The sequence below is a fragment of the Athalia rosae genome, chromosome 4 (genome assembly GCF_917208135.1).
Source record: "Athalia rosae chromosome 4, iyAthRosa1.1, whole genome shotgun sequence".
NCBI classification, from domain to species: domain Eukaryota; kingdom Metazoa; phylum Arthropoda; class Insecta; order Hymenoptera; family Athaliidae; genus Athalia; species Athalia rosae.
In genome coordinates, this window is record NC_064029.1 from 7,111,623 (window position 1) to 7,138,971 (window position 27,349).

The 27,349-nt window shown below is 44.3% G+C and overlaps 3 protein-coding genes and 1 long non-coding RNA gene across 5 annotated transcripts in view; 2 read left to right on the forward strand and 2 right to left on the reverse strand.

Moving 5' to 3' along the window:
* Positions 1 to 1,214: 1,214 nt before the first annotated feature.
* Positions 1,215 to 6,954, forward strand: LOC105692680 (zinc finger protein 628). Its single transcript, XM_025747228.2, has 3 exons — positions 1,215 to 1,832; positions 2,600 to 3,353; positions 3,741 to 6,954. The coding sequence occupies exons 2-3, from the start codon at positions 2,611 to 2,613 to the stop codon at positions 4,714 to 4,716; spliced, it is 1,719 nt and encodes a 572-aa protein (XP_025603013.2). The 5' UTR covers positions 1,215 to 1,832; positions 2,600 to 2,610; the 3' UTR covers positions 4,717 to 6,954.
* Positions 6,955 to 9,129: 2,175 nt separating this feature from the next.
* On the reverse strand, positions 9,130 to 24,721 carry LOC125500705. 2 transcript variants are annotated; one of them, XR_007278148.1, is made up of 4 exons: positions 24,226 to 24,721; positions 23,938 to 24,113; positions 23,117 to 23,280; positions 9,130 to 9,300 (listed from the first exon to the last, which is right to left on the reverse strand). It is a non-coding gene; the product is annotated as an uncharacterized LOC125500705 (long non-coding RNA). The 2 variants fall into 2 exon arrangements; XR_007278147.1 differs by lacking the exon at positions 23,117 to 23,280.
* LOC105692679 (protein odd-skipped) lies at positions 23,280 to 27,346 on the forward strand. The gene is made up of 3 exons (XM_012412027.2): positions 23,280 to 24,299; positions 24,578 to 25,088; positions 25,684 to 27,346. Exons 1-2 carry the CDS (start codon positions 23,662 to 23,664, stop codon positions 25,026 to 25,028), a joined length of 1,089 nt encoding a protein of 362 aa, XP_012267450.2. The 5' UTR covers positions 23,280 to 23,661; the 3' UTR covers positions 25,029 to 25,088; positions 25,684 to 27,346.
* Positions 26,341 to 27,349, reverse strand: part of LOC125500585 — a 34,001-nt gene continuing 32,992 nt past the window's right edge. The window contains exon 2 of the mRNA XM_048653761.1: positions 26,341 to 26,473. Within this exon, the coding sequence (XP_048509718.1) occupies positions 26,341 to 26,473 (133 nt within the window). The remainder of the gene's footprint in view (positions 26,474 to 27,349) is intronic.

Here is a 27,349-nt window from a genome sequence, read left to right on the forward strand (position 1 = left end):
CCCCGCCATACATGCAATCTTTACCGAACCTCAGTGCCGGGCCCAAAACAAGCTTCCTACAGGTGCATTTTACAACCTGTCTTTGTATATTTTTGCCACCGGATCTATTGCGCCACGTCACTTGCGAGCCGCGGCAAAGTTATAACAACTCGCGCCGCGGGGAACTCTACTCGTGCGGATAATATTCAAACCGGGCAGAAAGGGTTCCCCTTGTAAGGCGGGCGAACAAAAATTTGACAGCGAAAAAGGCCCGTACGTTATAATGTTGCTTGGAAAAGAATAATGGGAAGCTGTATAACTCAATTTCCGCTACCGCTCGACAATAATTCTTTCACGCATGCGATGCGTATCGTATTGTAAGCGAGCTTCCGCGTACAGGTGCATGGTTTTTACGTGTTACGTTTCCGAGGATTTTTTAGTACCTCGTATACATACACACGGATGGGGTGAATTTTTTTTCCACTCCCCTTTATATCACCTACGGCGATTCGTCGAGGGTTGGAAACGCGCGGGGACTGCGGTTATAGTTCCTTTGTGACGGGAATGGAAATTAAATTAGTGGAACTACATCTGCCACCGTATACACGAGACCGAGTAACTCATCCCCGCCGTTATGTATAGGGATATCGAAAGGACCGTTAAACTTTGAAAAAAATACTGGCGAGATTAAACGAGTTCTTCTAGGTCCGAGCGGTCCGAGCTCCCCGTCTATAATAAATGCTCCCGGTCTAAAATCCCTCCGGTCTCCCAAAAAAACCAAACCCCCGCGAACGCGTTCGAGATCGCAATAATTTCCCGTGGGAAAATTCGTTCGTTCCCGATCGAAATTCGTCATCGGATCGGCTTCGAAACGAAGGACAAATAGACTCGGCTGATCGTAAGAAGCGAACGAGTTCTGCAGGGCGACGACGCGGGGCCCGCGAAGACAATGTTGCGCACCTGTATACCATCCCATACCTTACCTACCAGCTTATAATATACCTCCTGCGTTCAACCTGCGCGGCATCGCTTGTGTTATACCTGAAGCCCCCGCTCCCCCCCTTTACGCCCCCCGACCTCCCCCTGGCTACTCTGCCCCTGCCTGGCCACTTCTACCGTACACCGACGGTGCAGGGCAACTTCATCTCTGTTGCTCCGCCGATCGCGAGAGAAAGGTCAGAGAGAGGTGGAAAGACGCCACAGCATCCAGCAGCAGCGCTACTAGCGGTCGCTGAACGACTCCCCGTACCTTAATTCGTGTCCAATGCGTGAGACCGTGCATGAGAGTTACCTGCGTGGGTGTGCGTAGATGAGCCTACCTGACGGCGTCCGACACGCAGTTGGAGCTCTTCTATCTTCACCGATATATCGGCGCGGCGCGTTAATTTTTTTGTACAGTTTTTAAAGTTGTTGTTGTTTTTTTTTTTTTACGTTTTTGATAAATTTTTCATATTTGAAAAATCTATCGAAGAAAGTTAATCGTCGATAGAACGTTCGTTGATTAAAATTTCGCGGATCCGCGGTGTCTGATATGCGCCAAGTGATAAGGTGTGCGAGCCTCCGTAATATCGGTATAAGAAGTGAATGTGGATTATAGATAGATAGAATGTGCCAGACCGAAAGTCTTGGTGCATTGCTCTTAGCCTGGACCAGTGAACCGATCTTGTGTGAGTGATCTTGATACAGTGGTTTTCGGTAGTGCGTGTTCCGCGTTCTACTGTTTCTTGTAGAATAAGGCGCACCTTGAAACGCCTCGAGAAGAAGAGGAACACGGTGAATTTTTTTCCTAACTTCCGACTGGAAATGTGATCGAACTATAGCGGATAATTAAAAAAAAAAAATCCGCCGAAAAGGTGAGTCCGATTTTATCTGCAACCCTTTTTTGTTTTTTTTACACGGAATTTTTCTCCAAACACTCCGAATTCTACGGGTATATATCGAATCCAATATGGCTGACCAGACCAGCCATGATGTCTGCGGAAGCCATGTTGGCAGGTGTGTTTGTTGAGATAACCGTAGCTAACGTTCTCGGAAATTTCATACCAGATAGACAAACAGAAATTTCCGGTAAACTCTGAACGTGATTACTAAATCACCGCGGATTTGACTAGCTAATTAGCGAGAATTTTCATTCGACGGATATCGGCGTTTCGATCGCGGTGTCCGACACCGAAACATCGTTGAATTATAATTCCAAAAAAAAACTGAACAACGGTATATGTAACCAGAATTACAGACATATTTTCGAAACGATTCACCGTTCGGTCGCGATAAGCCACAGCGGGGGAGGGGGGGGGAGAAGAACGCGGATAACTAATTTTCGGGATCGTAAAACGTTCGGAATATTATTCGAATCGTTATCATAATCCCCCTGAAAGAAATTTCAAACAAGCCGAAAACCGGCGCGCTTTAACGGAGTCTTAAAACCGATCTTTAAAACTCAAAAGGTTCACGCTCGATTAGCGTTTCGCTCGAGGTATATAGCTTATAAGAGATACCGATCTCTGATCCTCGGTAAATATTGTCATTGGATTTCATAAGCCGTACCTGTATACAATCTCCCTTTTGTATATTCGGTGAATCGAATTCACCATTATTTTCTTTGCTTACCTCATTTCAGGAACCTCCAGAATGCCGACTGACCTTGTGGTTACGTCGGTGTCCGAGGACGTCGGTCGGGGTCGCGAGCATCTGGGACCTTCGTCCAGATCGGGCCCGACGTCATCCGGTTCGTCGTCGGGTGCCGGACCTTCGTCCTCCAGAAATTTCGATCCGTCGGGTGCGCTCGCCGCCTATCATCACCATCATCACAACCTGGTAGCGGGTCTGGGTCATCCTCATCATCGAGAGTCGTCAGCCTTCGTACCCGTGGTTCCGTCGCGTCTTCACCTGGCCCCGTATCCCGGCGAGATGCATTCGCATCTCTCCGGCGCCGGTTCCTCGTCGACGACGTCGAGCGGCGACCGCGAAGGTCCCGAAAACACCGCCAGAAAATCATCGTCGAGTTACGAAATAATGGCGATGATGGCCGATAAGAGAAAAGAGTTAGCCGCCAGGGCGCTGCTCCTCCCCCCACCTCCGCTCCTGGAACCACCCCCTGGATACCCCGTTTTCGCTGGTCCTTTTCCGGGAGGATCGACTCTTTATCCGCCCGGAGGACCCCTAGCTCATCAGCACCTGGACAGACGACTCCTCAGGGCTCCGGGACGAGCTTCGAGACCGAAAAAACAATTCATATGCAAGTTTTGTAACCGACAGTTTACCAAATCTTACAATTTACTGATCCACGAAAGGACTCATACGGACGAACGACCGTACTCGTGCGATATATGCGGAAAGGCGTTTCGCCGACAAGATCATCTCAGAGATCATCGGTGAGTTGTAATGATAACCGTTCGCTTTGTTTTTTGCCAATTAACATAGCTCGTTGTACATTCGTTGTAACGCGTAGCTTCTCGCTATAGAATTACTCGGTATAGAAATTAGGACCGATGGCGTTGCGCAACTCGCAACCGGGTTCACTTCGAGTGTCGTTTTACACCAAGACTATATAACATACACACGATACACGTACCTAGTAGCTCACTTCGTATCCTCGTGTAAGATTACCAGATAGAAAAACAAAAAAAAAAAAGAAAAGAAGAAAATCAATACGTGCCTACTGTCTACCGAAATTCACCTGACTCCAAAACGCGTCGCATGCGATCGACGCGATCCCAATACAAAAATGATAAAAATTTCTCTTTACTTTTTACTCGCAGGTATATCCACAGTAAGGAAAAACCCTTCAAGTGCGGGGAGTGCGGCAAGGGCTTCTGCCAGAGTCGGACATTGGCGGTTCACAAGATCCTCCACATGGAAGAGTCGCCCCACAAATGTCCGGTTTGCGCCCGAAGTTTCAACCAGAGAAGCAACCTGAAAACTCACCTACTCACGCACACGGATCACAAGCCATACGAGTGCACGTCGTGCGGGAAGGTCTTCCGCAGGAACTGCGATCTCAGAAGACACGCGCTGACGCACGCCGTGGGCGACGTTCCGCCCGAGGCCCTCGAGGAAGCTATGAGGGACGACGACAGCCCCGAAGAAGATTGCGGCCCCGAATCCGGTCCCTCGTCTTCTTCGAACGCTCCCTCTCTACCCGGACCGTCCTCTTCGACGTCCGCGTCTTCCTCGACGACCGGGAACAACGGCAGCAATAACCCTTCGTCGAGCTACCCCCCTCCACCGCCCCAACCCCCCATGCAAAACAGACCTCAGTTGCAAATAAGACGGGATTTGCTTCAAGTGAAACCCTCGTCAACGATGACGAGCGGGGGTGGACTTTCCTCCCTGCAAAATCCACCTCCTCCGCTTCCCCCTCCGCCACCTTTAATCCTCACTTCTTATCGGCGGCGACTCGGCTCCCCGGGACCTTCCAGAGTCCTTTTGGAACTTCAGGAGCGCGAGCGGGAACGGGAACGCGGAATCGAGAGGGAACTCGAGAGAGACAGACAGAGAGAGCGCGAACGAGAACGGGAACGCGAAAGAGAAAAGGAAAGAGAAAGAGAAAGAGAACGGGAACGGGAACGGGAGAGAGAAAGGGAGAGAGAACGCGACAGGGAGAGAGAGCGAGAAAGGGAACGCGAAGAAGAAAATCGACCTCCCAGAGCTCCGACTCCGCAACCACCTCCGCCACCTCCTAGACCTGCCCCGGCGAGGCAGGGCTTCACTATCGCCGACATAATGCGTCGGTAGGATTTCCCGAAGGATATAATGATAGAGAAGAATCGGTATAAAACCAATCTTCGGAGCAATCGAATCGAAGGAACGGAAAAAAAAAATAAAAAATAAAAACGCTCTGTCGCTTCTCCTACCTGCAGCAACAATACGGCGCGTCGTGAGAGCGTTGAAGAGAAAAAAGTCTTCGGATGCCGATGACCCTGCAAGAAGAGAAAAATGATTTTCAGTTTCGTAGAAAAATTTGCAGCATCTTTTTTACATCGCCGTCGTCGTGAATGATTCTTTGGGGGGACGGGGGAAAAAGAAGAAGAAAAAGAAAAAACGATCACAGAATAGATTTTTCGGTATTGAAAACGTGTCTTCCGCAAACTGGCAGTGTGCTAATTTAGTGTTGAAATTGACGAACAGTCCTGAATTACGGCGAACTAAAAATCGGCACCTGCACATCTAATTTCGGCAGTCCGTCCACGCCACGGGTAAAGTGCTTTATTGTAATTAACGTGTAGCGCAGTATGAACTGCCTAATAGAGACATTTTATATAGACGAAACGAAAAAGAAGAAGAAATTGCGTGTATAATTTTTACATCCCCTCATTTTTTTGGGAGGACGTATACGAGGTGTATTAACATGCGATGTTTCATCGAGAAACGTACTCAAACGCGCAGCTTAAGCTCAACGAAACAACGTATACATAAGAGGAGAAGTATAGAAAAAAGAAAGAATTAATTACACAAATACGTACATACGACCAAGAATAAATCAGAAACCAGCCATTTCTGTGTCATAAAGTTAGAAGTAGAAAAAGAAGAAGAAGAAGAAGAAAAAAAAAACTATTTACACACCTATTTTTGTGTACGAAAACTTAATGAATAATTCCGACGAACCGCGGACGAAATAAGCGTTCGACGGTTCGATATATAAACGCGTTTTTAGTGCTCAAGTAAGTTTGAGGAGGCAATGAATCAGAGATACGGTAATAATAATTCATCGTTTTCGCCAAAGTTAGTACGATACACGTACTGAAATTACGTCGCGACACCTACCCATCGCGCGTCTAGGTAACATTTTTCCTCATCCTCTCGCCGCTTCCAGCTCTCCAGTCTCTTTGTTACATCGTTCCAACCGGAATCGGGAATACATGTATACGTATAAGCGACTTTTTTCGTTTCTGTATTGTGTTTGATGCAAATTTAACGGTCACGTGGTGGAACTACCTGTGCCACCGTAACGGTGGCAACCGGCAGGTGCAATACGTTTGGGTTTTCGGATATACACTCCGCGGTTATATTTTTACCTGCTTCTCCCCGCAGCTTCCCTGGTACCCCGATCCCGCAGCGCTCTTTTTTCCATCGTCTAAAAATAGGTACATCCCGACCCTTTCCGACGATGCCAAAACTTTTTCGGTTTTCAATAATTTTTTTTTTTTCTCCGCTTTTTTTCTATTTTCTTTTTTTTTCTATCCCGATCTACTTCTACGTGAAAAAAAGGGGCGGCTTTCCGTGTTCTTTGTCCGTCGGATACACGTGTTTTATGTCGAGAACGAGGCCGTCTCGAAGCTCCGAATCGAACTATAACTTCCATCTATCGAACTGACGTTAACAATTTATGTGTGCGATCGCGTTAGGCCGGCTATCCTGCCCCCAGGACACAGCTGGTGTGGTGTATCGACTAATAATATTCTCGAACCCGTCGTTATATTCATAAGGGATTCGATCTAGAAAACACATTTCTTCTGCCTCTAAGACGAGAAAGTTTTAGTTTTTATTGCGATCGATTTTTGAAAAAAATTTTGAGCTGCGGTGCAGAGGGACCAGATAATATTTATGAATAAAATTTTTGCGTTGCCATCACAACGCGTCGTGTGATATCTGATGATAGTGTTCGATAGGAATTATCCCTGACCTGGGCAATCGTGCACAAGGAGGCGGGGAAAAGAAAAATTGTAACTACTGTAGGTGACTGAGAATGTTGGAAAAAAAAAGAAAAGAAGAGAACCGAATGAATGAAAAATTGTGAAAATGAAAGAGCAGTGAACGTCATCGAAAATATAGGGACTTTAGAAGCGTATAATATGAATACCTATAGTGATATCTACGTACAAGGGGATAAGGCTGATGAGAAATTGAAAAATTTTCAACCGATTCCCCGATTTCCTGTTATTTCTTAAATCCTAAGTTTTACACTACACTATATATAAGATGATTATGTTATATTTTTAGATTTATCGTTAAGCATAAAATAGATGAATAAAAGAAAAAAAATTGAAATAAATTGAAAATGAATTATAAAATAAAAAAAACAACACAAAATACAAACAAAAAAAAAAAAAAATTACAAAAAAAAACCTTAATCGATTAAGAGAACAAAAAAAAAATAAAAATTTGTAAATTATATTAAGGATAAAGATAAAATAATAAAATAAAATAATTGAATGAGTATAAAATAATATATCTCTACACCAATTTCCCCGTTCTACAGGCGATCGTCTCCGTTGTAGCTGGATCGACACGTCGCAGTATATTGACAAAATCATTTCTCTCCCTTGTAATTAATTTCAGCCGACGGAGACGCCCTCCTCTCGCTTACATAGGAACTTTCTTTTTCAAACCCGTTTCGTGTCTCTTAGTAGATCGGTTGGGCTCGGCTTCGCCGGTTGTGCCTTTACAGATGCCACAGGTTACCGAGGGCTTCTAGATCGGTACTCCTTCTTCAAGGTCCGTAACTATTCGTCCGAAACAGATGAATTATCGAGATTGCGGAGGGTGCGTTTATCCTTTGAAAGAAGAACAGGATCGATGCACCGCTATTACAGCCGCGACCACGATCGCATAACGTTCTATTTGGCCGATCTAATAAAGATCAGATATCTTTCGATACCGCACCTTCTCGTTTTTCCCTTCCCGAAGGGCTCACGATATTCCGCCGAACCGAGCGAAGTGTAACAACGACTTCGCAGAAGCTTGCGTTCATTTCCATCATTTTTCCCCCGAGCAATAATCGCCTTTTCGAAATTCTTAATCACCCTCGTCCCTAAATTGTTTCGAATCCGTTTTTTCGTTCGGGATCGGTATTCTCGTCTACTTTCCAGGGGACCATGAAAAATCCGAGAGACGCGAATCTAATTTAGATTAATTGCAAAAGATCGTTAGACTCTACGATGATAGCCAACTACCGGACTGCTCCTAGGGACTTATGGCAATAGCGTTAGCTCACGATCCGGAGCGCGGCAGGGCGGACCGAAGACCCTTCGGCGTTTCAAATGTCTTCGAAAACAGTCGGACCGACCGATATTTACCTGCCCTTGTTCTCTGCACCGCACCGCTGCATCTCAGGGGTCCGAGGAAGCTGGAGCGCTCTGTATCCTCTACTACCGCATCTATAGTCGACCCTTCGAGTATTTTCCGGACGGTACAGTCCTGCGTTATTTCTCTCCGGAGGTCCGGACTATTCGAAATTTACTAATACCGATAAAAATCGACTGCTATTCCGTAAAATCGTGCGACTCAAAAAATCAAAAGTTATCACCGAATCAGCCGGAACTCGTTCGACAAAATTTTCATACTCGCGTCGACGTTCTCATCGCGCAATTGATCGATCGATCGATTTTATAATTAATTTTTTGCTCTCGATTCGCGGAAAGTAAGGTGACACCGTGATGTACAGAGTGCAAGGATTTCGTGTCTCTCGAACATCGGCATTGAGATATCGATGTGCTGTACGTACGCGTATCGTCTGTACGTACGTACGTAATAAAAATTTTCATATCCTTTTAGAAATGTTGCGGCGCAGGCGACCGATTAAAAATTATAGGTCCGTCACGTACCCGCGGGTGGTGTGGCAAAACGCTATATTACACACTACTGCGCAATGTCGAACACCTTCTCGACGTGTAATTTCAACTCTGATGTAACTGGTCAGTTATTTTCGACACGATTTTTGGTATCCGTTCCCACAAGTGCTCCCGCATTGTTTCTAACCGTTGTCATCGATTTCAAATCAATTACCGATCGGCCCGATCGTTCAACCTGGTTGCCAGATACATTTTGCCGGTCGGAGGCGTGTAACGGAATCGCGTATGCGGATCATGCGAATGACTTTGCAAATCTGATACGGGCCGACTGATTTCTTTTTTTTTTTTTTTTTCCTTTTACTTGGATAGATTTCATTAGAAGCGCAAGATCGGAGGAAGTTGATTAGCAATTCTACGAAGACTAGCGTGAGAATGAGAATAATGAAGATCAAAAATCAGCCGATGCTAGATTTTTAGCTGCACTGAATGGGGAATCAAAAATCACTTGATTGGGCAATGAATGTTTTCGGATGTTCGAATCTTCAGGTCACACCTGGTTTGAATCGAGTGGACTTTTCACTATCATTCACTGGTATTCGGAAGTCAAAATATCGCAGGTGCCTTCGACTTACCCATTGTCAGTCTCGGAGTGGTGATCATCGGTAGAAAACCCGACACTTTTTTCAGCATGCTTGTCGATCGCTGGTACATTCTTCGGATCTGTACCGACCGACGTTAACAACCGCTGAACTCGAGCTTGCACCGCGGTACGATCGAACTTGGAGCGAGTCGAACCTTTCACCAGCCACTGCGAAGAAAACATTTCAATCAACGATTTCAGAATTTTTTTTCCATCCTTCATAAATTCGAACATTTTTTAATAATTTTAGGAGGGACACGAGATCGGTAACAAAAAATTTGAGAACATTGTACACGACTGTTGTTTGATTAAGATTTTTGTGGCGAATGGATTATAGAATTGTGTTCCGATTTTTCAGCTCGCCAAATTCACGATGGCGCAGAATTGACGTTGAATATTTTCTTCGCTGTGCGAAAAAAAATATTCATGAGCGTTAAGGAAGGGTCTTCGGAGAAAGTATGTGTTTACAAAAACTGTAACGACGTCATTTGGATTTTAGTTAAACATCGGCATTTCGTGCATTACGGCCTTTCCCGCGTCGGTCCTTTGGCCGGCATAATATTCGACCCAAATTTGTTATATTGTGCGTGACGGACACGTCAAGGTACTTAACTTTCAGGTAAACAACCCCTAAATCACCAACGCTCGACTTCTCCCGTCACAGTCATTGTCCCCGTCAGTTCGGAGCATTCGGTCAAACTGCCGAGCAAACCATTTGTTTGCAATTCTGGGTCAGTCCAAACCTTCGACTACCGAAGTGCACCCGCAGTAAAATCTGTTTTATTAGATTACCGGGGCTTAATATTGCCACCCCGACTTACGATTTACAGTTAGGTGCATGTTGTGACGCGACTCATAGCTCCGGCTCACCGCCTGCTGCACGATCCCCGGAATACGAGATACGATCTGAAACTCGACTAGAGCGGCTATTTGCATGTACACGTTGCAGGTCGCAGATTGAAATCTCCAGTTTTTTTTTTTTTTTTTTTTCTCGCCATACGCTACCGCGCCGATTACATCTGAACTTGGAGAAAGAAATGAATAAAATAGGCTTCTCTTTTCCTCGATCTCGAAGATCCCTCGCTCATCTCGGGATGCTTTGTCTGTCCGTTTTTTTTTTCTCACACGCTTTTTCCGTTCTTAATTTCCATTTTTCGAGGCTCTGGAATCACAGGCACGTGATCCCGACAGATCGGATAACCGCATCCGTGTCGGGAAAGTGCTGCGAGATTTTTATCGACAACATAAAATAAATCACCGCCCGTAATCAAGTAGAATCCCATATTGCGAAAACTCACCCTATTCTTACCCGGGGGGAGGGGTACGACGCGTCGCTGAGTGGACGTCGAAGTTCAGGTACGATAAACGGTTTCAGCGGGCCCCAAGTTTTCCGCGAATTTTCTTTCGCAGTTCTTCGTTGCGGTGATAGAAAATTTAGTCGTGTCGAACGAGTGAACATCTCCCTGGTATTCGAGAAAAATTTCTGGAAAATGTTATTCTCCTAAATGGGAAAAAAAATTTGAAAAATTTGTCGACGCGGTTCCAGACCGAAGCCGCCCCCGAACGACGCGGGTTGTTTCGCCCCTGAAGTGGATACTGAGCAAACACGGGTCAGTCCTTAATAAGGGCTGATTAAGAAGCGCGCAGTTTACAGTGTTTGCCGAACATGACACCCTCCGCTTCTCAACCCGCGCGCGTCGATCCAACGGGAAACAAGCGTCCCCGCGCCGTATCCAGGATCACGCTTTAGGGGCGGCGCGGCGTCGCGACGCTTAACCCTCGCTGGGCGGGGGCACGTTATCGGAGATCAGAAGTCGGTGATCCGCAGCAGACTTGGACGCGATCTCGATTACCTTTTGCATCGAGACAAATTGGATCAATCGCCAGATGTGCGTTTATCGTTGTACGACAATAGATCGCATCGACTTCCGATCCCCCTGATTACGATCTATGAAGCGAAGATATTTTTTCGACAAACAGCGTCTTCGTCGAGACTTTGAAAAAAGTCGAATCGCGGAGGTTGATGAATAAAGTTTCTCCGGATCTTCGGAGAGACGTGAAACAGAGTAGTATATAAACGAGCGTTGTCGAAGGAGCGTGAATTTGCGTCGAATTTGAGGTAAGTCGAGTCGACGTTGGCTGGTGTATATTGATTGTGTATAAATTGTTGTGAACGTAAAGGTATCTTCCTACCATGAGCGGAAGATAGAAGCGAAGCTTGAGAGAATCGCGGGGGTTTTGGAATGGCCCATCCCCGAAGTACTCCTCCTCCTCCGATGGAGCCATTACCGGCACAAAGCTGCCACCAGATTGCCTTTGGCGTTTCCAGCACCGCCTCGCCCGCGCTCTTCGTTTGTATTCATGATTTAAATTCAATTGGCTTTTATCCGTTCGTCCGTCCCGGTCCTGTCGGCGTATAGTACTCCCGTCTTTCTCGTATCCATCGTCTTTCCCGCGGGTATATCTTCGTCGAACCGTTTGCGTTGCTGATGATGAAATCGCCGAGATCACAGGGACTCTGTTGGGAAAGCAAACTACGCGGAGAGAGAGAGAGATACGGGGCTCTAACGTATATAGAGTAAAAAGGAGAGGCGGAGCGAGGCGTTATTTAAGGATCGATCGAACCTTACTTTACCTCCGAAACTCTTCCACCCCTCCTCTGTATTCCGCGCGTACATCTTCCACGATCAAATCCATCATCTTTCGCTGAAAACTCGCAGGTACACCTCTCCCGGAATCCACCTTACCGGAGAGACGAGGAAAAAACCGCCCTGCCGTGCACGGTAATTTATCGAGGAAAACAAAATGGCGGGAGTAACGTCAACCGAATCCCCAAGGTCACTCGCAGATCATTAAGCCTCGAAGAGATCTTTGAAATTCTATGCCTTGCGACCCTGAAATCCAGAGTGGCGCGTGGCGATGACGGATGCGTTTAGTGCCGTCGTATAATCGCTACCAAGGATGAAGGTACCCCTGCAGAGGAATCGCTTTGTTTCCCCTTGACTTTGTGCGGTCCTTTCGGCTCGCCCGGAATATATGTATAAGCTGATCTTCATTTCGCCAACCCCCGAGCACCGAAGACTCGTCTCCTCACCGGCGCACCAGACTCCGCAGCTCTTTGGCCTCGTTCGATCGCTCTCGAGACTACCGGGCAAGTAGTCGGACGTCTATTACATGCCCTTGAATACCGACTTCGCTGCTGGTGCTGGCACGATGCCAGCAGTTTACGAGGTACCGAGGCTTCTACTATACGCGCGCCACGCGCAACGTTTTACGACCAAATTTACTTTTATTTCCCTCTCTGCGGATCGGTATAGGTTGACTTTTCATCCGAGTATACATACAATTTTTCAAGCGACCGGCTCCCTGCAGGTGAACAACCCGATTCGACGAAGTTTTCGTACCGATTTCACAATTTTTTTTTTTCACCGCGAATCAGGGAAATTCAATAGTCATGTGCAGATATCGCGAGGATAATTTGGCGAAATTTAATTAAACTCGTTAATGATTTTGAAGTAGATTAAAACGATTCTTGAAAGTATACTGCCTGCCTCATACTTGTTTGATTGATTGTTCAGCAATCGAACAAACGATCTGCGGTCGATGGCCTGTAACGATATGTGGGCGATGAGTCAATTATTAATTCTTGAGAAACGCGGTATTACGCTGTACGATGTGTCTTTTAGTTTTCGGTATTGTATAACCGCATGCGTTTGACTGATTCATATTTTTTCATTTCCACCATGCAGCGTTAGTTTTAATCACTTTTCTCGGTAAGTTTCCAACTTTATTACGTAGATTACACCGTACGAGCACACAAGTTTTATACGTCCGTATAGGTACATTATGTACATCAATTATCCTACCTATCTAATCCTTGCAGGATTTTTCAGTAACGTTACTACAAACTTGTTCGTCAAATACAATGTACACATTAACATGTGAGCAAACGAAGAAAAAGTCGACATTTACGTCAACCGGGGATTCCTGTTCACATACACGTGCGTACGTTTTGTAATTTCTCAGGAATCGCAATTCGCACTGAGTTCGCGCTAACGCCGCCATTTTGTGTGCGAGCAATTAGCAAGTGCGAAAATTTGCCACCTGCAAATATTAGCCAATGATTATTGAAGTACACGTAATACCGAGCAATACGTATGACATCAGTGGCTCGTGTATTTTTGGTCATCGGAACAGCGTTCGTTACTGGAATTTAGATAAGATCACCGGTTTATAAGCCCATCGGGGGCAGCTCAATAAATTTCGCCGCGTGACCGATTATTTAATCGTACCTGACCGAATCGTAGGGAAAAATTTTCCCGGTAATCGATGAAACTTAAAAATGTCGCACACGCGACGAAAATTATAAATCGAATTACGAGGGGGCGAAGATAGCCAGGGATTTGGAAAAGGAGAGGCGAAAATTACTCGTCCTTGGGGCCACGCGCCTCGAGCAATGGGAGGTGTTTTATGGGCCCCGTAATGGGGCAGCGATGCCGTTTCCTTGGTACTCCCGTAGGTTATAGCCCGTACCCTCCGCCTATCCGGGTTAAAGGTACGAGGTATGCGTTCGTTAGGTATACGTACGTACTTCATAAATACATGTATATATAATGTTATGTACACTCGGCTATTGCAGTATTCTAAACTGTCGGGGCCCCTCGTGATCTATAGGCTTGAACTTTCATATTTATGACCGCATTGTACGACCGTTTACGATGGTACAATTCCTGTTTTCAAAATTACTTATTTTTAATTAAAACGGTCAGCAGCGGGTGGCTTACGTTCGGCCTTCAAGGAGCGTGCCGTCAAAATACTTGGGACTCGAAGACCCTATCTGCTCATAAGGCCCAAGGACCGCTGCATTCACCCTGTACAATTACTTTTACTTGCGACTAAGCGTAGCGATCACAATTCTGATGCAACTCGCAGAAATTTTGCGATATCAAATCATCTTCATAATACAATTTTCAAAGAAGAAATCCCGTTGTAGAAAAATACAAAATCGAGTCTCGAAGTGTCAAAATTTTCGTGCGAGAAGGTGGCTGCGTTATTTAAACGGTGGAATTTAGAAACGCATATAAAAACCGATCCGATCTGAACGCGTGTAGATAAATAACTGCGGGGACGTCGGCAGCAACTGCACAGCGGTAGAGAAAAGTTTTGGCATTAATTAGTGAAGTCGGGTGTCGTCGTGAGTCGGCTAAAGCGACCAGGTTATTTATTTCCCTATGGCAAAACTGGGAAGATTTTCAACGTGCGGGTGACGGTTGAGGTCTGCGGTACGTCAATCGTCGGTCGGCAACCACATGCGATACGGTTCGTTCTCTCCGTTACGGCAGCGTGTGTAACGCAACGACGTGTATAAACGCCCTGCAGCCCGTCGCTGCTGCGACCGCGGTGACAAATTTTATGCGATTTCAAAGAACGACGAGAAAAAAAAAAATAAAGAAAGAAAATGGGAATTAGAAGGTGGAGTAAAAGCCTTCGAGAAATATACGATGGAAATACAATTATAATTATGCAGAGCCCGGGTACTTCGCGGTGCTCTAAATTATATTCCGCATCAGCTTTTACGATCGTCGCATCTATTTTTAATTCAATGTCCTTATAATACCGCCGTTATTATCAGGCGAACAAAATTGCCGATCGGATCGTCAAACAGAAGCCAGAGATTATATGGGAGTGATGATCGAGCCGTTGGAATTTCGATTATTATACGGTTATCGGAAATCGGATCTTTGAAATGTAGGTACACAACGAACGCGTGTATCGCGCGTTATGCTACAGATAATATACAGAGGTAACCACGTGACTTACCGGATTCCGAGAACCAGGTAGACGTCGTGTATACGCGTCTCTACCTAGTCACGTATTATATTCGCAAACCTTCAAAGCCAGGGGACCGTGCTTTGCACAACGATAAGATTTCCTCAGATCTTTTTCTTTTTCCCTCTCTCTTCGTTCCCTCTTTATTTATTTATTTCTTTCGTTCTTCCTCTTATACATGTATGTACTCCACGGTACCCGTATACCTATATACCCATACAAGTAATATAAATGTTACTGCAGTATATTTCCCCCCCGCGTGTGTCTCCTTCTTGTCAATAGGGCTTAACTTGTGGCTTTCTGCTGCCTGAGCTGGGTCGCGGCGTACGGCGGTCCGACTGATGTGTAGTCTAAAGTCTCACTATCGTTTACTGCCCAAGCCTCTCCAGGTTAAACACGTACTACATTTCTATATTTATACGGACAGAAAATTCTCTACACCATCGGCAATATCGCGTACAATCCCTCTGTTCCCTCGCTGCTTCGTTTCTTTCTCGATCTTACCGCAAACCCGATTTCACCCTCCTGCCCTCCCGCGGATTGACCACCGATTTTTCGCTCTGCGACTCTCGAAATGTGGAAAAAAACCAGATCGTGTAATTTCGAAAATTCTGCCGATCGAGATCGACGGAGGAAATTAATTAGCAAGTAATTAGCGTGATTGGAAATCGAACGCCACGAACAAACACAAATGCGTGACACCTAATCATTGGTGAAAAAAAAATATCGTACGACGTTGTTGTTGTCGTTTTTTTTTTATCTCGTAACGCTAATAAAGTTAATCTATTTTTCAACGATTCGGAATCGCAGCCTTTTTTTTTTTTATTTCGTATAGCGCGGTGCCGAAGGGCATGATTTCTGCCGATGAATATATCTACATAGGTAGAGAAATATACACGTAACAGCGCGACACACGTCAAGGTGTCATCGCGGTGCCTGGAATGGTTCGGCCGTTCGTGCTACCAGGGCAAGTGACGGGGGTCGAGGGGTCGAGGGAAAAAGGAGATCAAAAGCGCCGCTATCACTCGCTTCGTAAGCCGTTTTATATACGCTTCCCATCCTATATGCTCGACTTCTATATGATATATAATGTCGCTTGATATTGGATCGTATAAAACGTGTGAAATACGGAGGATTTTTTGGTGGAAAAGAAAAAAAAAAGAGGAAACGAATCCGCCGAAACCGTGTATACCGGTCGCGCGTGCGATTCCTTCGCTGAAAAATTTAGCGCAGAGACAGTGAGAACTTTGAGGAAATTTTCAGGATCAGATCGACGTCGTCTGGAGTCCACGATTAATCCCTCTCGTACGTTTTCGTCACGGAGAAGAAGAAAGATCGTTATCGGTGTCTACCTATTTATATTGCGAGAATCGCATGCCGATCTGATACGAGACTCGCGATTATAATTTATTTTATTATACCCTCACGTGACTGTACATATCGGGCATTATCGATATTATACACACCTACGTATATGCTTATATACTTAATTAGTTGAAGAAAGTCTGCGGTACCCCACTGAATTTGTTTTGGGAACCTTCACGCGTGCGACTCGACTGGGTCCAGTGGCTGCTCGTGTTTATCGATAATTCACACACGAGTCCCTTGATCGATAAACATATTTCAACGTGCGGTTCATAACCGGTGCGTCGATACCCATGAGAACGAAAAGGAAACAAACTCCTTCGAATGGTTACCGAGCGGTGATTGGTCCTGCCGATGTCGAGCGTTACGAAATAATGTGCATAAAATAAACAGGATCGCATATCTTCGAGAACGACTTTTCGAATATTCCGAGAGGCCGGAGATCGCGTTCTATATACCCGGTATCGTATGCTATAAGAGCTGGTAAAAAGCTTCCAACGCAGGCGACGACACTTTTGGATTCCGGACCTGTTCGGCCCGCAGGAGATTGGACATCTGTTAGAGAGTTGAGAAAAAGCAGAAGTTTAGCCTTCGACGGCGCACGAAGATCCTGGGCTCTACAATACGAATACACTTAGCTCCAAAACTCGCAATAATCTCGACTCGGGTGTTACGCTCCGTACATAGGACTTCGACAACCTCTGAGAGGGATCTTTCAACATTTTTTTTTTTTTCAGGGTATTTGGAAGAGGCGGACCTGACGCAAAATAGCTCTACGCTGTAGGTCGCGCGGTCGCTGCTGTTGCTTCTGCTGCTGTTTCTGCTGCTGCGGGGTGGAGAGAGAAAAAAAAAAAAATAAGAAAGGGAACATCTGTGTAGCGTATAATATTTGGGATGCTCGTCGATAACCTTTTGTAAAAACTGTCTAGGTACGATGTTTGAATCCAGACTGATCTGTGCGAAACTGATTTAGTCCGGGGGACCGTTACCTCGATCTTCTGCGAGGGTGAAGTTCGGAGAAATAAGAAAAACTAAATTGTGCATTCAATCGGTTGAACACAAAAAAATATCCACGAACAAGTGGGGCTCGGATTGTCCCGAAGCAGTAGTGGATTGCGAAGTAGCTTCTGTGGTTCAGTACGGCTCCGAAAATTTATGATCCAGTTTAAACGGATTCAAATTTTGTGCGGATCGGAAAAATCTGACCGTGTCAGAAAAAAAAAATTCTATCGAAATTCGGCCCGATTGTATCGGGCATTGAAATATTTCCCGGTAACCGTGGTTGATCAAGTTTACAATTTTAACTGCACAATGGTTGGGATCGGCTTTATAACTTAATAACCCCCTTATAAAAGAAATTTTGACCGGTTGACCCAATTTCCGTAACTCAGGTACGAGGTGTGTACCGTACCTACGTATAGCTGTTTAAAAGGGAGAGGATTATTTTTCGAAAAATTGAGAAAGTGTGCCAGTAGTACACGTCGCTTTTGAACCATCGGGGGTAGAATTTTAAGGGGACCTCCACAACGCTACCAAAAGTCATATATACTTCGGAGAATTTTCAACCCTTTGACCGTTCCGCGAACATTTTATTGAATGCACATATTTATTCGTCGAGTTATAATTGCCGTTGAATTGTAATTGTTTATAATTTGAATCAGAGCGGCGCGGCGATCGAAAGAAATTGATTTTTAAAAACTGCAGCAACGGTGTGAAGAATCCTCTGCGACGCGAGGGTGGTACCTATAATAATATAAACTAGGCACACCGAAGTTATATTTGCGACACAGTCGACCAGCTATATACAAAAACGTACGGAAGGGGCACTTCGTTCCCCTGCACAATTCGGCCGAGTAAAACGGTGGGACTTAAGGGTCAGTAGGATGGGTTTTTACATCTTAATCCGTGCGACAATACTTTTATGTTTATGCTTTTATGTTTATTGTTTTTACGAGTGTGCAGTAGCGGCTCGACGCGAAATTATATATATTAGGTATATTCGTGCGCCGGACTCAAATTTGGTATCCAACTTTCCACCTTTCCGACATTACGTTCCTAAAAATTTCACACGGATTTAATTCATCCTCCAAAAAACGCGTGAGTTCCAATCCTATTTTACCGCAATGTTGGAATTAAGATTCCACGATTTACGAAAAAAAATCGAGGAAGATGATATGGAGAGTCCTGTGGAACCAGGTAGTAACTCCCGATTTGTGAATCTTCATGCAATTTACCTACTTTTGAAATGGCACACTTTTTGACGATCTGCCGGGTCGTAAAGAAGGTAGATTTAAATTCCTAGTTCGCGTGTAGAGCCCTTCAGCTTTATGGATAATATAAATATACCCTTTGAGCCTGGTATCCTGCAACTACAATGTGTATATATTACCTTTTTCTGCAGGCTAAATAAGGCAGCAACTTCTGCAGGCTAATAAAGAAATAAAATGTCAAAATTTTCGACGCAAGGCTCGTGGCAGTTTGTTACCTGAGAGAAAATATATAAATTTTCCGCCGCCGCGCAACGCTATAATTCTCCGATAACTTCGAAGGAAAATTTGTCTCTCTTTCTATTCGGAATCGGAAAAAAAAAAAACCCTTCGCCATCTCGTCGGAGCGCAATTGCAGGACACCAGGACGTCCGCGATGCGCGGCGTACAGCTTAAAACAAATTCAAACAAATGCGGGGAAGCGTTTCCTGTGGTTTCTCGACACGTACTTTACATTATCGTACGACTCGAGTCCGGCGAACTATGATAATATTTAAACGTTTAATATTGAACGCGCAAATAATCTCGTCGCTATTCGTCGCCCGTATAACCCGAAGTCAGGAAATCCCGCTGAGCCCACCTGACCTGAAAAACGACCCGCGGTCGAATGTGCGTATAGGTACGTGGCCCGGATTTGAAAATCTGTAAGTTTGACTAAAACTGAATAATTATTTTGACAGTGAAATTTTTTTTTTCTTTCCCTTCGCCGCGTAAAATTTCCTCCGAAAACAGACGCGCCTAGTTCGCGTTGCATCTCTTCAGGACGGACCCGCGCCCTCGAAGTTGTGTGTTTTAAAGGAATAAAAACTTCCCACCATCCGCGCGAAACACTTAAGGGATGGTATACGACGATTTTCACGTTTCGACGAAGCCTCGAACGGTGAAACGGGGTGGTCGCACATAGCACCCCGTCAGGTCTCGAGAGTTAGAAATCTTTCGAGTGGTTCTCGTAAGTTATACACCAGATATATAAAGTGCTCGGCCGCAGCTCGATCCGTGTAGGAGTAAATTGGTAGTCTGTTTTTCCGGCGTCTCACACCAGCCTTCAATAAACGTCTCGATATTCACCCTGGCAGGCACTTCCATGTCGTGACAAATTTACAAACAAATGTCATACTTGAAGGCCCCCATAGCGATAAACTATATACCCACTCCGGGCTTGTCGGGAGGAGAGAAAAAATATTGTTTTTTTCCAATGAGATTAGAAACGTAATAATATTCAAAGGAATCCCGCTAGGATATTTTTGCGGACGACGAATCCTTTCAGGAATTTCAAGTCGATCGCGCGCGACGAGAACACGTCGTATTACGCCGTAGCGAGGTTTATGTAAAGACGTATTTTGCTAGGGGGTGTAACCAGCCGCTGATGGAGGATGAAACTGAATTATCCTGCCTCCGCCTCCGCCGCGGGCGATCCGGGACGATCCGGGATCCGCGACCCGGCTTATCGCGTAGCATCTATAATCACCCGCGCTCGTTTTTCAAACGCTAAATATTTCATCATTTTTTTTTTTTTTTTTTACAAAGTACATTAAAAGGTCCACTTGCACTTAAAACTTCGTATACGTGCGATACACCGAGCGAACTTTGTACATCGCGACCGAAAAACATTCGCGTTGTATAGGTATATGTAAAATCTGTTTCATTTTTCAACCCCGCGGCGGTTTCACTCCATCGTCTCTTTCTCTCTCGTAGAGATTATCGCAATTTTTGTTTTCTTTCGTTTTCATTACTTCGTGGAGTGTATCTGATAACTGCGCGCGGTGATCGAAATCATATCGATTTTCAAAAGACGATCAACGCGCGATGTAAAGTTTCAGGAGAAATATACGGAGGATCTAAAAACGCGTTACAATTTCACCGGAGAAAATCGTCCTCGAAATACAAGTGAAACGTACGGACGATACAAATATTATTGAGAAGTAGGTAACGTGCTGTCTGCCGAGTTATATAAATTGATAAAACTATATAGGGCCGGGCTGATAATCGCACTACGCGTAACTTCATACACAGATATATCTACATTTGATTATCGATATGATTAATTATTTGATTCTCAACGTAAATTCCAGTAATTCTGACCCGGAGTAAAACTTTTTCCCATCAATACCGATCTGCACTCCGTGATTTGATTGTAATTTAAAAATTTGTCCTTTAATTGTTTTCAAAAATGAAAAAATTAAACAGTTCTAAGTAAAAAGAATCAAATGGACAAACGGGATCATGAGTTACGATGTACGGTAGCGTGAGATGAGAAGGATACAAATACATGAAATCAAAAGAGAAGAATGAGATGCACCGGTTGGTAGCCGGCTAAGCTTTCATAATGTACATCACGCTGTGCAAGGTCGTTAGCGGTATAATAAGATTACAGATCCAACGTCAGCGGGAGTCTCGAAGAGGAGAAGTAAAAAAAGAGAAAAAAAAAAAAACGTGAAGGTAACTCTTCGAGAACAAATAAAAAATCGTACCTATATAACCATGTTCCAATTAATGCTCGACAAAATATTGTTCACACCCCGCGTTATATACACGTATACATGTAAACGGCGCTGAATTTTCCACCGTCGACTGCGATATCGGCGCTGGTATTCAAATCCGATCTCGCGTCGCATCAATTACGACGTACCGGAATATGTAATGCGCGGCTAATTTCATGCGGAGCAAGAACGTGCAAGCCCGCTCGTACAAGTTATGTATATTTTACACCGCGTCCGATACGCTCGCTAATTTATCCGCACTGCATATAATCGCTCCGAAAGATTTTCGTGCAAGATTTAATGCTCTGTACGAATCAATGTAGAATTTAATTAATATATATATATACCTATACCTAATCGCTTCCGATGACGGATCTGATTTGTATCGATTGGATTGAAAGCGGCTGATGTATAAGGCGCAAGTCACCCCACGGTATCGTTATTCGTTTTGATATAAACTGTTTTTGCTACTGTCAAAAATTACGCGTCATCTGACGATCGATCGATCGATCAATACCGTGCAGACCGACAAAGAATCAAAGCACGCGATCGAAGTCGTGATTTGGTTTTTTCATTACAAAAAAAAAAAGGTCCTCGGTAGTAGTCGGTGATTTGCGTCGATATTTGGATACCAAGTCGCAGAGTTCAGACAAGAGGGAGCCGAGTTTAGATTCGAGATCGAATCTGAGAGAAATCTTAGATTGAAAAATTGAATTTCAACAAAATTGTTAATCGGCTGCTGCAGGGAAATAAAATTCTCGGTGCATGCCGGGACGGATACTTGAGCGTAAAAAGTGCACGTGCTGTACATGCAGGATAACAAAACCAGACTCACAATCATCGGCGTGTGACAAAAAATAAAATAAAACGAATGGAAAAAAAAAAGAGTAAAAAAAAACCCAAGCGAGGGAGTTTCTGTGATTACAAAGTGCTACCAACAGGCCACTCCTTGAGTGACTTACACACGTAATACCGCGCGCTTATCTGCTATTATAGCGGCTAGCTTTCTAGGAGTTGAAGAAGAATAAAAAATTGTTCGGCAAAAAAGAGATGAGTCGAGAAGAAAAAAAAAAGGAAAAGAAAAAAAACTTTCAGAAACCAGAACCTGCCGCAGCGCAAGCGCTTCTGCAGCCACGACGATTTAGTTATCAATGTTTATGAGTATCATATAGGTATGTACAATATGCGCTCTTTGTAATAATAAGAGTGCACATGAGTGCAGCCCAACGGATTCTCGTCGTCTACCTACTTATCGGTCTGTCGCGCTGTCTGTCGAGCTTTGGGGACCTGCAGTCACGCTCTTAATCAACGATTTTTTGTTCTCCTCGCTACTCTAAAAATTCTCAGCCCACCTATCGACTAATAGAGCCCCGGAGATTCGTAATTTTCTCAATCGGATCGACGGACAAAACGATGTCCGTATCAGCGAACACTTCGCTTTTGGCCGTCAACGTCATTGCCCGCACCTATTCGCTATTATGCCGTTGTAGATTTCAACGATAGACGAAACACGCCCATATTTATAACATGTATGAAAAAATTTTTATCGCCGTTGCACGAACGATAAATGGATTATATATTACTTTGAATATATATATATAGATACGACATGGCATTGGCTTCGATTAGATACTTATCGGTAACTGGTCAATAAACTAGGCGAAAATCTAAACCTGAAATCAAGTAGAGCTTACACCGAATCGTGCGTCAGGCTCACAAAAAAATGAAGCATGAGAATTGCAAAGCGATATCGACAATGTTTCAATGAAATTCATGCAGAATGTATCGTGTAGCTTTTCGGTCGTGAGATAAGATTGAATTCTCGCAGAGCGCTGTTGGGAAATAGAAAATTCGCGATGTCGATTCGCGGTACGATACGCGCGGTAGCTCGCGGTTCGCCATATTGCTTTTATCGGCATGGCTAAGGTTTCGACGCGCGTCGACGACCTCTTCATCCGTGCCTCGGCTGTAGCTAGCTATACATACATATATATCGTGACAAAGTTTTGTTTGTAGATGTATAGCTAGGCGATCCTAACTCACCGGGGTCTACGAGTCTCTCTTGAAATCCTGAGGGGTAGCGGCGTCGCGGTACCCTCGGGCGCTGATCGGAAGCCCCGCCCCTGTAGAAGTCACTCTCCAACCGGGAGGTAAACTTCTACAACAGGAGGTACCGCCTACCGGAGGTCGTGAGGTACCTGAGGAAACTTAACACAACTGAGTCAGTATCACTCGAAGACTCGAACGTGCCGCAAGTCATTTCAGTGAGTTTCATTTCAAACGATAGAAAAACAACGCATCGTCCCTCACGATCGTTTTTTTTTTTTCGATACATTCAAAACAGTGTTCGACGTTCGACATTCGAATTTCGGTTAGTGGTTCCGTTTGCGAAAAAAAATTGCCGAATTACTTCGCATGAAAAAGTGAAAAAGTGTCCGAACGGATCGATAGACAAATCGGTGAAATTAACGGCGTTCGCATTCGGCGGGGAGGTTGGAGAGAATATTGCAAATTTGGCGGACCAGAGTTTCCAGCAATTTTCACCGGTTAAGCGCGTGTCGCGCTTAAACCGCAAGAAAACCAAACCGATGAAGCTGATGGACGCCAAGATGGAACCTCTGACGCCACCCCACACGCCTCCTTCGTCCGCAGGGGGGGCCGATCAATTGATCCACCCTCACCGAACGTCGGCCGGTGCACCTCCGCAGTGGATTCGCTCGCCCCCGCAGCATCTTACGCCGCAGCAGCATCCGAACGGGTCGTCTCACGCCGCCCTTTTGGACCACTGGCTAAGAGGTGCCGCCCTTTTGGCGGCCAGAGGATGTTGTCCTCAACCCGCACCCCACGCGCATCCCCATTCTCACCTTCATCCGGGTGGGCATCATCCGTATTCGCATCCGGCACACCGTCATCAGCATCCCCATCAACATCAGCATCCTCATGCGCATCCCGCCGCCGGACATCCCGGACATCCCGCGCATATTTCCAATTCAACGGGACACGGAATGCATCCGGGACTACCGGTTCCTCCGCCGGCGTCCTTCATGACCCGAAGAGTGCCCGGGCAACGACCGAAAAAACAATTCATATGCAAGTTTTGCAATCGACAATTCACCAAGAGTTACAATCTTCTGATTCACGAAAGAACTCACACGGACGAACGACCCTACAGCTGTGATATTTGCGGCAAGGCCTTCCGGAGGCAGGATCATCTCAGGGATCATCGGTAAGTTCATTTCGTCGTCGTTGTTAAAAAATAAAAAGAGAAAACACAGATTCATTATCGATCCGACATTGTCTGCAACGTGATGCAATCGAAGGTTCGTCGACGATACCTTAAAAAACGCGGGTAGTTGCGTGAACATTCTAACAAAAACAAAAGAAAGATGTTACTTGATATATTTCGGTGCGTTTGATGAAATTTGAGAGCATTACGTTGGACCGATTTATCGGCAAGGACAACATGAGACCACGAGCGTTAAATATTCTCTTCTTTCGTCGCAGGTACATCCACAGTAAGGAGAAGCCGTTTAAATGCGGTGAATGCGGCAAAGGATTCTGCCAGAGCAGAACCCTGGCGGTCCACAAGATACTTCACATGGAAGAATCGCCCCACAAATGTCCAGTTTGTGCGAGAAGTTTCAACCAGAGAAGCAACCTGAAAACTCATTTACTGACTCACACGGACGTACCTCAAGATCTCAGGGTGGATCAGGCGCAAAGCGTAACGACGACAACGGTTCCTCCCGTTGTTTCAAACGCGGTTCCGAGCGTCAGGCATAACAATAATAACGTTAACATCAACAACAACAACAACGTCAACAACAACAACAACAACAACAACGTTGTTCGACAACTGGAGAGAAATATTACCAGCAGTTCACTGCACGCCAATCAGAAAACCTCAAAAACGCCAAAGTTGGGATTTAGTATAGAAGATATCATGAAACGCTAGATTGTAGGATCCACAAAATTTTCACAGTATTACGTAATTTTAGTATAATTTTCGAGTATATACCGTAAGAATCTCAGGAAAGTGAACAACATAGGGAACGCATGAGCGCGAGAGAGAGCTTATGGAAGTTCCGTGAGTACGAGACAGACAGACTGCCTGCCCCTCCGTTGCCTTTGAGTCCCCACTCCGCCAAATTGTAAACAGACCATCGCTAGAGCTGTGATAGCCTGTTTGGAGAAAATCAATAAAAAAAGTCTGTGATATCAAGAATAATAAGTATTAATAATTGTAATTAGAATCATCAAAGATTTAAATACATTTACATTGACAAAAAAAAATTATATTTTCATGAGAAAACCTTCATTTTGAATTGGGAACTTCTTTGAAAATTTTTTAATATTTAAAGGAACAAAGTCAATCATATTTATGCTAATGGTTTTTGTTTTATCAATTGTGAGAGAAAAACACTCTCAACCCGAACGCGCTTACTTAGATCACAGCTCTAGCGATGGTCTGTTTACAATTTGGCGGAGTGGGGACTCGAAGGCAACGGAGGGGCAGGCAGTCTGTCTGTCTCGCACTCACGGAACTTCCATAAGCTCTCTCTCGCGCTCATGCGTTCCCTATGTTGTTCACTTTCCTGAGATTCTTACGGTATATATACGCATATAATATATAATATATTATGTATAGTTAGATGGACAGGTACGTTTAATTTCCTATTTTTTGTTTTCTTTTCTCACGTTATATACTAGTTGCGGACGCATCCCAATTTTGTTGTTAAAAAAAAAAAAAATCGGTAATTCTGATATCGCAGTTTTCTTCTCTCTTTTTCTTTTTTTTTTTCGTTGAACATTGAAAAAATTCGTATAATTCAAATTTGATGACATTCACGACAGATGAAGATTCGAAGCAAATTATCCATTTGTAAAACTTTGATAACCGATCGAAATTTTGAATTTTGTAGAGATGTATCCTGAATGGTCTGCTTATATCAATTCGTAATATAGTCTCTCTCTCGTCATTGTCGTAAATAATTGTATACATACAATATGCTAGGACTCATACACTATTGTTTGTATATAGAAGGCAGATTTGAGCCGTGCGGGAAAGAGAGAAAAACTCGAGAATATTCGCGAGAAGAAGAAACAACAACGGGATGATATTACAATGACGTATGCGTGTAAAGAAAAACGTATAGTTCAAGCGCACGACTTTCGTATTCCAAGCAAATAATTATTATGATTATTTTTTCTTTTGGTTTTTAGTTGGTTTTTGTTAGCTTTTTTTTTTTTTTGCGTTACCTTTAAATCTAGATGAAGCTGGCCTTCGCGTTTTTGTCATCCTCGTCGTCGTCGCCGTTGTTGTATAGATATATGTTGTTCCTTTTTTTTCCTCCGTATCTTCGGTCGAGAAAAGTGTGAAAATAGAGGACCGCATCGTATCTAGATGAAATAGAAAACATGTAAAAAGAGAGGAAGAAAAAAAAAAATTAAGATAAGAATCTCGCGCGAGTAAAGGAGGGACGGAAGCGTCGAATTTTGGGGTGCGATCCCACCCCGCCGCCCTACCGTATATAGTTTTCAAACTAGAAATCTCGAGTCCTCCCGAAAAGCTAGGATAGTATATATGCATCATCCTGTAAATAGTTATTCCCTACGTCCACGTACTTATTTATCGCTGTCCCTTATTCTTTTTCTTCTCCTTTTCGTCCAAGCGAACGAACGAACGAACGAACGAACCATCTCGGGGATCCGGACCACCCGCACACCAGTTCTTCTTTATTTCCTTTCTTTCTTTATTTCTGTACATAAGACCAATTTTTACGTGAGCCGTTCAGCACTACGCACCGTGTCGTCTGTCCCTCGACTAAAGTTACCTCTAATTTAAGATGAATGTACCATAGACTTTTTCCTATATATATAGGTATACAAATATATAGATAGGTAGATATAAATCGTCCCTTAGCTGTTACCACCTTATCTGAATGTTAGTAAAGTTAAGTTAACTTATACATATGCAGCTATAATACACTTTCTTCTTTTTCTTTTTTTTTTTTTTTTCTCTTCGAGCTCCAAGTATTATACCTTGCACATACCCCAGTCTCTATAAACCGATATCGCGCGTAGACTCGAGGCACGAAAACAAAGAGGAGAAAAAAAAAAAGGATAAAAGAAAAAAGTTTAATGTTACCATCCTATACAACTTAGATACCAAAACATCGCCCTAGTCGACTGTATTAAAGATTTATTGTTATTACTAGAATATATAGACAGAAAATGAGATCAATAAAATTTTGGTTTTTTTCTTTCTTTAAATAT